The 15,683-nt window shown below is 40.9% G+C and overlaps 1 protein-coding gene and 1 long non-coding RNA gene across 2 annotated transcripts in view; one reads left to right on the top strand and one right to left on the bottom strand.

Moving 5' to 3' along the window:
- Window positions 1–6: 6 nt before the first annotated feature.
- On the top strand, window positions 7–5,041 carry LOC118321736. Its single transcript, XR_004796419.1, has 2 exons — window positions 7–199; window positions 776–5,041. It is a non-coding gene; the product is annotated as an uncharacterized LOC118321736 (long non-coding RNA).
- Window positions 5,042–7,902: 2,861 nt separating this feature from the next.
- Window positions 7,903–15,683, bottom strand: part of sin3b (SIN3 transcription regulator family member B) — a 15,244-nt gene continuing 7,463 nt past the window's right edge. Inside the window, exons 12-19 of the mRNA XM_035653446.1 lie at window positions 15,190–15,373; window positions 13,609–14,482; window positions 12,332–12,501; window positions 11,101–11,274; window positions 10,640–10,732; window positions 10,430–10,521; window positions 9,347–9,545; window positions 7,903–9,204 (exon numbers count right to left, since the gene is read on the bottom strand). Coding sequence (XP_035509339.1) covers window positions 8,968–9,204; window positions 9,347–9,545; window positions 10,430–10,521; window positions 10,640–10,732; window positions 11,101–11,274; window positions 12,332–12,501; window positions 13,609–14,482; window positions 15,190–15,373 — 2,023 coding nt within the window. The 3' untranslated portion in view covers window positions 7,903–8,967. The remainder of the gene's footprint in view (window positions 9,205–9,346; window positions 9,546–10,429; window positions 10,522–10,639; window positions 10,733–11,100; window positions 11,275–12,331; window positions 12,502–13,608; window positions 14,483–15,189; window positions 15,374–15,683) is intronic.

Below are 15,683 nucleotides of genomic sequence, written 5' to 3'. Positions count from 1 at the left end.
TGGAGAACGAGCACCTGAATAACTGTGGTGAGTTTCGTGCTGTGAGGGATATCTCTGTGGCGCCACTCAATGCCGATGACCAGACGCTGCTGGAGCAGATGATGGACCAGGATGACGGTGTGCGAAACCGCTCGGGCAAAAAGACCTGGAAGAGGTCCTACAGCCTGTCGCTCCGACGCCCCCTACTGTCCTCATCACAGTAAGACATAACATGGACACTTGACATCAGCCTCATGCACTCATACATTTTTATTTTAGTTTGATTTATAAACACTGAGGTGCTAAAAAAGTATTCATTTTATTCCAAATATTAAACAATCAAATACCTTAAAGAAGTTTGGTTTACATTAACATTATAATATAAAATACAATATCCCTTCGTCAGGGATTTCCATTCCTTTGTTTCAGCCATTTGTCAAGATGGAGACACAGGTTCAATGTCTGACTTTAGGAAATATTAGAAAACAGGAACTAAAGAAGATATAAAACTGTATTAAATGTTTAGTAGTGCTTAGACTCACAAGCCAGTTTTTAAACACTTTTATCACTAAAACTGAGTGGAAACAATTAGAGAGTTTAAAAGAAGGTAAGTTGTGTCCTTGAAGTAAGGGACATATCAAATTAAAACACAGAAGACACCGGTTGTATGATTTGGTTTAAGATGCAACTATCACTGACTTAAAACATAAAACAACATTAAAATATCTATGGAAGTTGTAACATAAAATTAATAATATGTTAGATAATATATATTTTTTTTAATCCTCTTTTCTAGATCGAGAAAGGACACAAAGGTGCTAATTGAAGACACGGATGATGAGGCTTTCAGCTGAGTCCACAACGTCAGCACGCACACACAGAACATACTATACTTATAAGGATCTCATTCACTAACACCCAACCTCAACCCTTCTCCCTTATAGATATAAGCGTAGTAACCTTCAGTCTAAACCTTTAAAGCAGTGAGGACCTCCGGCTGCCCTCACTTTGGACAATTTACCTCATATACATGTGAGTATATTTGGTCTTTATAAGTATAGAAACACACACAGACACACGATACACACTGTAATGCAGAAACACATAAAGATAAACCTGCTGAAGCACAAGAATAGTATAGTATTGCTACTGTTGAGGAGAGCGCTAATGCCACACACACACAGATAGACACACAGACAGACATCAAGGGAAATCTTCTGCACATTAATGGAAACACCGACCACACTGCCCTGGGATTATTATCCTCTTCTTTTTTTTAAAAGAACTTCTTATGTTGAGATATTTGTGTTTGTTTAGATTTTTTCTTTTTTTCTGGATTTATTTTGTAGAAGCTGCAGATAGGCTACTTATGACTGTTTACACGGCTTTTTAAAACTACACTAGGATCAACAGGGAGAAGCCAATCAAAAGACTAAATAATAATCATAGGAACCTGAGGAAGGACTCTACACACGTCACAGCATATCAAAAACAAATCAACTGGTTTCAACTCGTTGATTCTTTTTATACTCCAACTTTTCTTTGTTTTGGTTGAGTTGTAATAATGTCAATCACAGCCCTGGAGGCACTTGCAGGAAAAGTGCATTTAATACACAAAAACATAAAAAGAAAAAAGAAAAAAACCTACTTGTACACAAAAAGGGATGTTTTGATTTAAACATTTCCAGTCTACGAAGTTGCTTTGTAATATATTTCATATATTTTGATGTGCATTATTACTCTATTGTAGTCGTTGAGTACTTCTACATGTGTTGTTTATACTAGTGAGACGAGTTTGAGCATCCCCACGATGATTGTTGATGTATTTTGTAATGTTTGGAATGTTTTTTTCTTGGTTGTGCCATGTTTTTAATAAGATCATAGTTAAGACACCCAACCTCGAATTAGGGCAAACTGACTCGTGAATCGTCGCGTCATGTCATCTTAAAGTGCCCCGATTAGCTACAGTACATGTGTATGTGCATTGCTGTTCTTTGCATTAACTACCAAAGCTTTATTTTTATGAATGTGTCCGTGGCTACTTTAGCTCCGCCCACCCAACCTGTACAAAGCTTATTTACAAAAGTACATATTTCACTGGGCCGTTGTAGCCGCCTGGTTCTGTCTGTCTTGTTGGAAATCCCAGTGATACGAGCAGAACTGTGTCAGGAACAGAGCGATGTGACACACCGCTTCAGATGTTCAGCTGAATCGTCTGTGAGTCAAAAACAGTGTTCATGCCGGTGGTTCTCAAACCGGGAGTGGGAACATCTGAGGGGGGGTATGTTTAAAATTGAATGACTCTGATTCATGATGGTTACAATAACCAAACAAGAGTGCTGTGATGCTAGCAAGGCCTTCAACATTCAGGTCAACAAGATTTATTCACGCAGCAAAAAACGATGTGTCAAGTACAAGCTGGCCTGTTGTTGTGCATGAAAAAGAAAAGAGAGAGAAACATGCACAGAAAGAAAAAGGCAGACCATGTTGTTATTGGAGTGAAGTTCAAATTGGCTCATTTTGTTACTAGTTTTATTAACATGAAGTGAATTTATTTCACCTTGGGATGTGACAGAAGAAGTTTGAGAACCACCCGGTATATTGACACACTTCATATTCTCACCAAACTCGAGTGCTGCTAGAAATCCTGAGCTCCCTGACAAAAAGCTCAGCGCTGCCAGATGAGGCGGTTTTCTATTCAATGGTTGCAGATAAAAACGGTTTTGTGCAGCTTGTGATAATTCGAAATACTTTTTGTACTGTTTGGGTGGTTTCTTCTAACAAAAAGCTAAGCTATAACCCAATGAATCAGCCTCTTTTGACTTGGTTCACCTAATTATAAAACAGAAAAACCTCAACAAACATCTGAATTGGGCACGTTTGAGGCTCTGATTGAGCTCCTTGGTTGGTAGTCAAATATATTATTATAATAAAATAGCATTCAGGTCTCTTTAACAGTAAATATCTCTAACCTGTGACGTGTTTCACAGCTCCTGTGTCAGTCCGGTTTCACCACATTCAGCATTCCTGTTACCAGATACATGTTGTTTGTCTCTAATGTTCAATGTCGCCTCATTTTAACACTTTTTAAAAAATTATTTCAGGTGTTTGTTAATCTATTAATCTTAAATACGTTAGTAACAATCAGGAAAAAAAATGTGCCGTACATCTGACATCCACTGTCTGCCTCCACGGCTTCTTTTAAACCAGCGGCTCACACTCTGACAGCTGTTTGTTTTAGTTTGAAAGTGTGTCGCTGCTGCTGTTGAAGGGCCCCCTCTGGCTTTCAGAGAAAAGGATGCTAAATCTAATGCTGGTGTGTGTGTGTTTGACTTTCTCTTCCTGTTCGACCCCCTCACTCTGCTCTCTGCTCTGCTGTTCCTCCCTGTGGCTACACCACGTCACCACCAGCCAGTCATGAGACAAAGCCCAGAGTTACAAGACAAAATGTGTTACACAAAGTCCTGTTTCTTCTACTTCTTGTTTTTCCCGTAGCGGCTTAAAAGGACTGAAAAGCTTCTGTGTGTCGATGAGGTTAATGTGAAGTTGGAAAGCTAGAAATTAAAACAAATGTGTTGTACTTGTTAGAATATAGAAGACGGGTAGCTTCCCTATCCATTTAAATACACTGGACACGTGCCATGTAAGTGTATAGGGGCATAAAACATCTCTCACACACACACACACACACACACACACACACACACATTGCCTCTCTCTCTCTCTCTCTCGTGTCAGAGAGCACAACACTACAGCAGATAGTTTTGTAAAAAGGCTCTGTTGTCTTGCCTGCATGCTGCTTTTGTTCTACATTGTACATAGACCTTAATTTATTTGACATGATGTGTATATTAGCGATCATTGGAGCCACCGTGACAATGATCGATTTCATACGTTGCCATTTTTGCTCCGAGACAAACAGTATTTTTTAGGTGATGAGGAGCTTTTTTTTTCTTTTTCTTTGATTGGTCACAATCCTGCACTCTTTTTTCATGTGTAAATCTGTTTAAAATGTGTTTGTATAAAAAATAGCAAGAAAAAAAATCCATAGAACTGGAGAATGTGATTGGTTGTATCTCGTTGGTGATTCCTTCTTCTTTCAAGACTCCGTCATCTCCGGAGAGGTTTTTTGCGTCCAGGGCTCATGGAGGAGGTGGGGGAACAAAAAATAAATTAAAAAAGGGGGGTGGAGGGGGGCAGATTACTGTGTCCTGAAGCTGTAATACTGTTTGTACATTTGTGAATGTGCATGAAAATATTGTGGACGTTACATCTGTTGTTATAAACTGCCCTGCTGACAGAAGCACTTTGACATACTGTAGGGCACAGGAACAGAGAGGACCCTCGCCATATAACTAAAAACTGTTCAACTGATCCCAGATCTGCCTGAGCTTCACTTTGAATACCTCTGACGCAGATTTAGGATCTTTTTATTTGCTCGCTGAAAGCATTTTTGACATGCTTCGAAACAAATGTTTTAGTGACCAGTGTCTGCTCGAAGATGTTCAGTAACCCACTGACGCAAAACAAAAGAAAAACAGGGTTCGTTCTGTACAGTTTGCGTTTGACGAGACGATGAAGGTGACAAAGCCCCGTTGTGACATCCCGTTTTTGTCATGGGTGTAAAAATCGAAAATGGTTTTGTTTTCACTGCTTGCTGAAACCCCCCATGATGTTAAAGTGCTTGACGTGTGCATCCCTCGCCTTCCTTCCTCCCCTCTCTCGATGTTGTTCGTGACCTTTCTCTAATCTAGCTGAATGTGATAGTACCTGTAGTTTGGTAGATGGATGTTCTACTTTGATAAGATACAAAAAAAAAAAAAGAATAATAATAGGATAAATACATTGTGGCTAAATGTGATTTTAAGAGACATAAAGAAAGGAAAATGTCTTACAGTCTGAACCATCCTCCCCCTCGAGTCCCTTTTACAGAGTAGTTTGTACATGTCAAGTGTATAACACCGTTCCATGATGGTTTTCCTGATGGTATTTGTATTTCTGTATACACTTTGGTGATCCTGTCATATCTGGGTTTTATAAACCACGATTATTTTTAAAACTCGCTCTGCCTCTCGACTCTTTTTTCCCCCTCCCTCTTTAACTGTACAGGTGCATCTCAATAAATTAGAATATCATGACAAAGTTCATTTATAATTCCAATCAAAAAGTGAAACTCGTATATTATATAGATTCCATTACACAACCAAAGTGAAATATTTCAAGTCTTTATTTCTTTTAATTTTTTATGATTATGGCTACAGCTAACAAAACCAAAATTAGTATCCTCAGAAAATTAGAATATTAGCAGTAGTTCAATATTTGTAGAAACTCCACAATGCTCCACTCTAATCAGTTAATTAACTCAAAACACCCTGCAAAGGTTTCCTGAGCCTTTAAATGGTTCTCCATGGTCCTGGTTCAGTAAGGAATACACAATCATGGGGAAGACTGCGGATTGACAGTTTGTCCAGAAGACAGTCATCACCACCCTCCACAAGGAAGGGTTTAGCCACAAAAGCTCATTGCTAAAGGAAGCTGAATATCCAAGCATATTCAATAGAAAAGTTGATGGAGGAAAAAGTGGTAGGAAAAGGTGCCACACGCAGCCGGGATAACCGCAGCCTTGAGAGGATTGGAAGCAACGACCCATTCAAGATTTTGGGGACATTCCCTAAGGAGTGGACGAGGCCTGGAGTCAGTGCATCAAGAGCCACCTCACACAGTGTATCCAGGACATGAGCTACAACTTGTCAGAAGCATCTACCTGGGGCTAAGGAGAAAAACTGTGCTCAGTCGGTCCAAAGTCCCCTTTTTTCAGATGGGAAAGTGAAGTTTTGGCATTTCATTTGGGAATCAAAGTTCTTCCTCCAAAGCTTGTGTTTTCTCAAGTCCAAAGTCAAAACGCAGCCATCTCCCAGGACATTTAAGAAGCACTTCATGCTCCTTTTGCTGATGAAGCATTAATGGAGATGCCTTGATTTCACTTTCCCACAGGCAGGACTTGGCACCTGCCACACTGCCAAAAGTACCAATTACCTGGTTCCACAATGACCATGGTGGTTACTGTGATTGATGGGCCCCAGATAACTGAGCGCCTGACCTGAACCCCCCAAAGAGAACTGATGTGCTTTTGGAGGGGTGTCAAGAGGAAGATGGAGACACGCAGACTTCGCAACAGATGCAGTGATCTTGAGGCCGCTATCAAAGGTCTTATGAAACTATGCAAATTTTTCTGAGAATACTAAATTTGGGTTTTTGTTAGCTTAAGCATAATCATCAAAATTAAAGAATAAAGCTTGAAATATTTCCAAATTTGTGGTGTATACAAATCTATACGAGTTTTCACTTTTTGAATTGAATTACTGAAATAAATGAACTTTGTCATGATATTCTAATTTATTGAGATGCACCTGTAAGTTTTTTACTCCTCCAACACTTTCTGATCTTTGAGTTTGGCACAGATTGTCCTTTTAGGTCGTGTGGACTCCCTGACCTTCGCGGGGGACAAGAAGCTTTTGCTGAGTATTGTTGATGCAGTGCTGTGAATATAAATACATGCTCGTTAACACACATGCAGAGAGGCCATTCCTCAAGCTATTAATAGTCCTTAGCTGTGGTCGACGCAGTTTCCTCTTCTTCATTGTGCTTTCATTAGTCACGTTTGCTTATGTGGTTTTATGATGGTTAATTTTTGTTTGCAGTGCACTCTAAAGTAGATTATAACCATGTATACCTTTTTAGATATTAGCTGTTAGTCATTCGCCCCTCTTACCTACAAGTAGATGTGTGGCCTGGTGGTGAAAAGTGGCGTTGCGGGTCTCGACAAGATTTAGGTTTGTCGGCTCTGTCCAAAAAAAGCTTGAGGTAGTCGTCCAAAACCACCAGCAGTGATTAGGGATTTGATGCATTTTTCTGTTTTGTTCCCAGAGGGTAAACTGAGTCTGGCGCCGTTATGTTCAGTGTGCCAATAAGGACGAATGAATCATGCTGAAAAGCCTGAAAAATCTTGCTTCTTGGCAGAGAGGAAGCACCCACGAAATCAAAAGGAGAACACAGTTAACTTTGACAAAATGCCATCAAACAAATCCTCATCATCCAACATAAAAATCTCAATATTTTTCCCTTTTAAAAGAAAAACAAAGTGTGTCAGTAGAGACTGAAAGACTTTTCTGACCTTGCAAACAGCAGTTAACAAAACAATCTCACCACGAGGTCAATTAGTGGCTGTTCCGGGGCTTTCAGTCGTATCAGTCTCCCTCAGCAGATCAATACATCTAAATATAATCTAAATCTCGACTTCTAACCCAAATGGACGAGAAGTCCTTCAAGTGCCTCTGGAAAAAAAGTGAAAATTGTAATTTGAAAATCTACAACTGCTCAACAATTAGTAACTCTGCTGAGGAAGATCACATGATGGGAGCGAATGCTGCAGAACAGCTGGTAATGGACTTCGTGGAGACACGTTTGTCAACAGTTTGTCAGCATTTTCATTAAAATGTACAATAAATACAACAAACTGATACAAGTAAACAGCCCTGCAATAAATGCTATTAACACTACTTTTCATTATAGATTAATCTGATGATTATTTTCTCTATTAATCAATTATTCGTTCTGTCTATAAAATGTCATTTTCAATCTCAGTTTCCCAGAATTCAGTGTGACGTCTTGAGTTTATTGGTTTTGTTTTCATCAGCAGTCCAAAACCAACAAATCTTCACGTTTAAACAACTGGAACTTTTGGCTTAAAAAGTAAATTAAACGATCAATAAGATTAATTTTCTGCCGATCAACTAATTATGTTTTTGTTGATAGTGTCAAAGATGTTGTTTCAACCCTGTTTTATAAGCTCTTTAGTTTCACATGCAGCTACTTCACAGACTGAATCTTCTGTATCCAACAAACAACCTGCCAGTCAACATCTAAGAAGGTCACAACTAGGTTGTTTATTTTGTGATAACTGATACAGGATAAATGTTATACATTCTATTTTAACACTGATATTTTGCTTTTATTTTCAATGTCAGTATGCAAAAAAAAGACAATACAAAGTAAACATTTAGTATCATGAACATGATACATAATTTGACTGCTTCATCCATATTAAACCAATTAATTTTAAGGACTCCTTGTTGCCCTGGTGATATCTTGTTTAGCTACAACACAAAAAAGGGAAAAAATACAAAAAAACAAAATGCAAACATCAAGAGTTGGCTGACAGCAAACACTGTAAAGAACCACATGATCTTAAGATGTATCAATCAACTCGTGTAGATGCATATATAAAAATACAGGACCCCTGTTGTATATATGCACATACAGTAATAATGCAATTACTAGAGTTGTAGAGCCTGTACTGGGCATACAAACAGACAAAATGAAGAGAGCAGGATACACATACATACACATTTTTAACCATTATCTCTCCATATAAACACGCATGAACCAACCAACCAACAGACAAACAGAAGGCTCTCTGGCTTTAGAAGCTAAAAACTACACTTGACTTAAAAAAAAAGAAAGAAAAAGAAACAGACATTCACATTTCTGAAACAAATTTCATGATCTCATAACTTCTCACCTGATCAACCGCCTCAGTCTTATCAACTTTTAGTGCCACCAGAGAAGCTAGAATGACGATGATGATGATGATGATGATGATGCTTCGTTTGTGCCGTCGTGTCCAACTCGTCCCATCGATCAGGGCCGAGTTCACTCTCACTGATTACTTCACCGTCTGCGTTGGTCCTTTTTCTCCACATCATCACTCACTGTGCACTCATTCACTGACTCACTGTTCCCTGGTGTAAACAGTCCAGAGTCTGCACCGTTTCTTCATCCATGAGTGGAAGTGAATGAGTGAATGTGTTGTGGAGGAAGGTGGAGAAGTGGGACTGCAGCTGTTCATGTCTGTGTTTAGTGTATGAATGTCCTGTACGTCCATGCATTTACCTGTGTGTGTGTGTACGCTGTATGTCCATCGGGCCTCTACGGTGAGGCTGGGGCTTTGCTACCGCTGTAATGAACTTGGTATCTGTTCACCATTTGCCCTTTGACCTCAGTCGACAGGCAGGTCGTCTTGCAGGGGATCATGTCCTCTTCCTCCTCGCCCATTAGCCAGTTCTGCACCGAGCGATCAGCGGAGGCCGCAACGTGATTGGCCAGCCAGCCCTGGTGCCACTTGTCAAAGCGTTCGTGCTGGCTCGCTGCCACTCTGTGCTGCGACTGTGGAGGAAGAGGAACAACTGTCAGAGCTTCGTCCAAACAGGATTTAATGAGCACAAAAGGCGAGGCTCGATTATCCCGACACCACATCGTCACCCAGATTCGTCTTACAACACGCCACAGCGGGAAACTAATGACCTACCTTCCTGGCCTTGACCAGCGCTCCTCTGCGGTACATGTAATCCTCAGAGTTCATGACAAACACCATCTTGTGTGTGTTGAGTTTAAATCGACAGTCCAGACTCCCGGCGTTCTCCACGCCCAGCTGGCGGTGCCACTCTCTCCTGCAACGCATCGCTTCCACCTGCCGCACCTGCCAGCGACGGAAACGACGCAGGTTCCTACAAGAAGAGACACATTTAATGGACCTTAACAGGCTGATTGGGTTACAATATTTGTCTGACATAGTTTGAGATCAATTTAATGACTTTGAACAGAAACCTTTTACTTTTCCAGGCTCTTAGTCAAACATTTAACAGGATTTTTCCTGGCTCACAATGAGGCAAAGGTGGGCAACGGAGTCTCTGCGTTTTAAAAAACAGCACAATAACTTAAAATGTCCCCAACTGCTGACTGTACCTGTGAATGATTCTCAAAACTGTTTTTGATTAAATGATAAAGGGCCTCTAGTAAATATTACAAAGATGCATTGTAACAGACCACTTCCTCCAGTATGCAAAGTCCATCTAAAGCAGATGTTTGTTTGTTTTCCACAGTATTGTTCTTGAAGTGTTTACTGAAATACAGGTAAATCAGAAAACCTGTGCACTTTAGTGTACTCGTGAACATCAACACTTTACCCTGAAGGTTGTTATGTGTTTTATACTGAGACTGTGTCAGAGAGATGTTGATTCAACGTTTTGGCCTTTTTGACTGAAAATAAAATAATGCTGACTGTGTGCAAAGATTCATGAAGTTCACTGAAAATACAACATTATGGTCATATGAAACGTTGCATTTTCAATTAAGTCAGAGCAGACAGTGTGTACATTCATTCTTTCTTCTGGTGTTCATGTAGTGGATGCTCACTGCTGTCAAATATTTTGTCTATTGTGGACAAAATATTAAAAACATTAGCAGCAAGAGGCCAAAGAGTGTTTACAAGCTGATCTGTGTATTCTTTACACGAGACAGGTGGCTATAAGATGTGTATGTGCACAGTGAAGTCTAAACCACAAACTTTAAAAATCTGATGTTTAGAAATAATTATATGAAACTGTTCTACCTTGGCAGAAATACAGGTTTGAAGAAGTAGCCCTCTTGAGAACACAGGCTGGACTCTGTTCCTACAAACTGCTCCATGTAGCTCGACAGGCACTGTGGGAGAAGACGGCCAAGACATTAATAACTGATCCATTACAATGAATAAATATTTAACTAAAGTGCTTTATATATTTCAAAGTGTGTGTGTGAAAAACGTTAAACGTGTGTTTACCTGTACATCTAACGGATCATCCGCCTGGGCCTCCTCAGTGTCCAGCAGCTCGATGGTCATTGTCACATGACCCGTGTTTTGGATAAACATCACCTGATGACAGAATGCAAAGAAACATAAGTAAACAAACTCAACACGCTACAGGTGAATGACACCAGAGTAACAACTCAGAGATTCAACTTGTTAAAATCTGTTAAGAGTGCAACAGAAAGGTGCTGACAGTTTAATGATGATCTAATTTAATAACAATAATTCATATGTAAGTGAATTTAAAGAGCGTTCATCTTGCTGTAGAACAAATAATGTCACTTCTATATCAAAATAAATCCCAAGTCATAACATAGAAGGTAAAACTGCAACCAACTACACCCTCAGATCCATGATAGTCAGTTTTACTATCATATTAAAAGTACTGAACAGGTGTAAAGAGTATATTTGCTTCACCAGGACTTTGTGCTCACCTTGAAGCAGTTCTCCTCAGCCATGACTCTCTCGGCTTTCCACTGGTAGCTGGTCTCCCAGGCTGCTCTGACGCACTGCGAGGACAGGTTTCCCCCCGCGGCCCCCCGCTTCCTCTCAGCCAGGTAAAGATCAACCACCTGCAGACACACCTCGTCGCTCACAAGGTGCTGCAGCTGAAGTCAGAGAAAGTGCACATCACAATATGTCAATGTTAAGTGTTGACAAAGCAGGTTTTATTTCGGCAGGATCCCCGGTATATTTGGTGACCCATTTTTGCATTATTTATTTATTTATTTATTTTTTCCGTCTGAGAGAACGATGCCATCCGCGATCGAATAACTAGTGGAAAACCCCCCTCGCTCTACCCCTCCGTACTGACAGTCACACAGAGACAGAGAGAGAGAGAAATGTTCTCTGGTATTATGTTAAACTGGGGACAAGGTGAATATTTTAAAAGCACAGACGAACGAAGATAAAGCAACAGTGAACGCACGTGGATTCTGTACCACGTTGGTTTCAACAGACTGCGACACTAACAGGGAGCCTCCTCCACAGGCGGCTCACCTGCTGCCGTTAATATGGAATTGCGGAGGGAAAAGTTGTGTTTTACGGCCGCTGACCAAGAGGTAGCATCTGATGAGCTGAGAGTGAGAGCAGGGCAGACTAGAGCTGGACCCGACACACAATTCGTCTTAGTAGAAGTTGATTTAGTTGTTTAATACAAAGACTCAACTATTCGTTCTTTTTCCTTTCTGTCTGTTGCCACACTAAACTTCTATATCAGTAAGTCCTGTGGTGGGAATCACAGATGATGAAGCGCGAGTCGACTCTGGGTCTTCTCGAGTGATGATTTGAATCCTCAACCTTTTAGCGGCAGTGCTAGTGCAGACAGAGGTGTAGATGTGTGCGTATGTTTGTGTAAAATGGAAACGCTTGATGAGAGTAGTTTGTGAGTAAACACTAAAATAAGGTGAATTAAGAAATAACCTACTAGAAATAGTTTATTCTTTCAAATAAAATATAGAAATTCATACTGAGGTGCCCAATACTAACCCTCGTCTAACTCTGAGAATAAATAATTTAATTAATTTAATAATTAACCTACATAATGGGGCTGGCTACTCCTCATCGCTGTAAAAAACTTTAGGTCATATCACCCACGCTATCGCCGTCACACGCCACGTCTATTGTCTGATACGAGCGCTCAGTGTGACGGTAAACTCTTCTTACCTGCCGAATGATGTTGTGGATGACCTTGTCGATGGTGAAGCCGATGTAGGCGTGGATGGTGAACATCTCTCTCAGTGTGTCTTCATACTGTGTGGAGTCCAGGTTGCCATCCAGCAGGCTGCGCACCATATCCAGGAAGGCTGGGTAGTACTCCTCCAACTCCACCTCACCTGTGGAAACAAAGGGATGTCACAGCTGTGAAGAAGTGTTGGGCTGAATTTGGAGACACCTCTTCATCTCTAAAATACTAAGAGGTCAAATGCAGTTTTCATCCAAAAGCAGCTATTTAAAAAGGCGGTGAGTGTGGATATCGTTAATTCAAACTGTTGCCGATATAGACTTGTGCTGCTCTGTCGTAGAGCTGCAACCATTAATGATAATGTTAATCAATCAAAAGAAAATCAATCAGCAACTATTTTGATAACTGATTAGTCATTTAAATGTGAGAATGGATTGTTTGGTTGTTTTAAGTAGAAAAGTAAATGTAGTTTTAGGGTTTTTTGACTGTTGGTCGGACTAAAGAAGACATTTAACAACCTGTTCTCAACAACATTGTGATGGAGTTATTCACTGTTTTAAAAACCACGTGATTAATTGAGAGGATAATCATCAGATTAAATCGATAATGAAAATGATCATTAGTTGCAGCTCTACTGTGCGGCTGTCTTACTTGTATCAGAATAACCTTTAATTGGCTGTTTATGACAGCTGGTTTATTCTGAGCTCAATGGGTCACAACAAACAAATGATCCAAAATGAATCAGGCATTTTAAAATCTATTTTTTAAAATGCCTTGAATGGCCTTGAAGCAAATCACCTCAGGACACCAAAGACAGATACTGCTACACCTCAATATAACACAATACTACACTAAGATTACAACCAGTCAGTCCAATAAAAAAAACACTGAACAGTATCTGTTATTATTTTGTTTCTTTTGTCAGACTTTCCAGTCTTCAACAACATGTTGTTTTCAAATCAGTCCTCCAACACATCTGGAATACTTTCATGTAGTCGGACTGACTGACATCAGAAACAGTTTGATTTAGGTCAACGTCATGATTCATGCTCATTAATTAAAACTAATTAACTCATTTCCCTGATGAGATCATATGTATACCGATATTAAAGCTCTTGGTCACAACAGGGGAAAAAAAACAACCTCCTACACTGAGATGATTTGTCCACGTTGAGTCAGATATCACAGCTTGTTGCACCAACTCAAATGAAATGAAACCAATCTAGGACCTGCAGAACCGACCGGTAGCTGAACTCACTGGGCTGTTTGAGGCGGAGCTCCATGGCGAGGTCACATGCTTTTTCTCTCCTTCCCTCCGCCATCAGCAGCCTCTCCCTGCTCTGCTCGGCTCGGTGCTCCAGCAGCTGACGCTCTGCCTGTCGGTAAACCCGCAGCAGCCGCGAACATAAGGTCTGGTGCAGCCGCAGGAAGAAATACCAGTTGTTGTTGACGAAGAAGAGGTTGTAGACGCCATCCAGGTCCTTCTGGTGCTCTGCTTCAGGGTCGCGCAGGTCCACCTTCTCCCCGGGTGCACCTGAACCCGTCTCCATAGGTGTAGATCCAGGGGTGGATGAGGCGGTCCCTGCAGGCTGGCTCATGCTACTGGAGGTGGTGGAGGCCTCCGTGTCTGCAGGTTGGGATGGGCTGCAGCGCCTCCGCCTGGACTCCCCGTTGAGCTGCTGCTGGGGTTGGGACTGCGCTTGGGACTGTGATTGGGCAGGTTGGGGTTGAGACTGACTGCTTGGGGTTGCAGCTGCTCCTGATGCATTATTAGAATTACCATTTCCTCCTCCTGCAGTCACCGCTGCTCCACCGCCGCCGCCGCCTCCTCCTCTCTCTGCCCCCTCCTCAGGCTCAACCTCCTCATCTGTCCATTCTTCAGTATCACTGAGCTCACCGCGGCGGGAGAAGAACAGGTCGGGGACAAAGTGCTGGATGATGCGCTTGATGTGGTCCTTGTCGTCTTTGTGGATGGTGGGCTGACGTTTGACGTGGTAGATGATGAGCGAGGCGGCGTCCTCCAGGATCTGTTTGTCCTCATACGTAAACACCATGTGAGGCTCACTGGATGCACCGGAGCCATTACGGCTCTGCTGGCCAACTCCACCCTCTTCTGTGCTCTGCTCCTGACGCTGAGAGAAACACAAGAGATTAATGAGGGAAACTTAAAATACAAAACCACGAGTTTAAATAAATTATTCTTCCTACATTTCTGTTTAACAGAAAAATAGGATCAATTCTTTTGCAGCTATAAAGTTGTCTGTACTGCACAAAAGGAAATAAAACACTATCAACTCGAGGTAATTTACTGTGTTGCATTTGATCCTTATCAGCAGATGAGTATAACCACAAACTGTAGATATTCAAATGTTCTATGATCGTTATGACGTTATCGTCAACATGGATGGGAAGCCCGAGAGATACTCATGGGAAGTTTGACATCTACAGCAAACTCAATGTGTTGATGCAGACTGTGAAATAAAGGCCCTGGAGTTCAGATTGTTTCATCAGCTCCTGTTTCTAATGTCAAGAATGAACTGTGATGACTAATGTGTAACATCTCACACAATCATCACACATCAATGACTACCAGACTGAGGTGATTTCTGTGAAACTTCTTTTTCTCATTTCTTTTTCCTGGTCGGCTCTGGGTTTGAAGGCATCTTTTGAAAATGTGAAGAGGGTCATGTTCCAAGTAAAAAAAAATGTCAAGTGACTCATTAACACTTTAAAATATAAAGCTCCAGTATATCCAAAAATTACACAGGAATGTAATTCGACACCTCATCTTTTCATATTACAAAAGCTTTAATGTCAAAGGACGGCAGGAAGTTTTTACCTCATCATAGACGCTCTCAATCTCATTGAGAAGACTCTTCGACCGCAGGGCCTTCATGTCATTCTGTTTGAAGTTGACTCCTTGGTGGTCGAGGGACTTCAGGTAAGCCTTCTCATACTGCTCCCTCCATATCTTATTGAAACCCTGCTGGGCCTCTCTCCACTCCTCCTCCTTGGCTTTCAACCTGCAGAGGAAGACACACCTTAAATGTCGATACTTAACAAAACAAACCACATATATAACTATGTAACGTATCAGTGAGTTTTCTTGGTAGTTTGATTGTATGACAATGTAAAGATCTGAAGGGAGGAACGTTTTCAGAATTCATCCTTTATGTGGAAGTCTGCCACCTGTAAAACACAGTTCACTGAACACAAACTATTTTTAAAATCACCTTCCTGTTATGGTTCACATTTGTTGGCAGGACATACAAAGCTCACTGCCTGTTGATATAAAGATCTTACTCTTCTTTCCATGTTGACAAATGTTGATAT

The sequence above is a fragment of the Morone saxatilis genome, unplaced genomic scaffold (genome assembly GCF_004916995.1).
Source record: "Morone saxatilis isolate NCDOM2014 unplaced genomic scaffold, NCSU_SB_2.0 Contig12, whole genome shotgun sequence".
NCBI classification, from domain to species: Eukaryota; Metazoa; Chordata; class Actinopteri; family Moronidae; genus Morone; species Morone saxatilis.
This window is presented reverse-complemented; position numbering and strand designations above follow the sequence as displayed.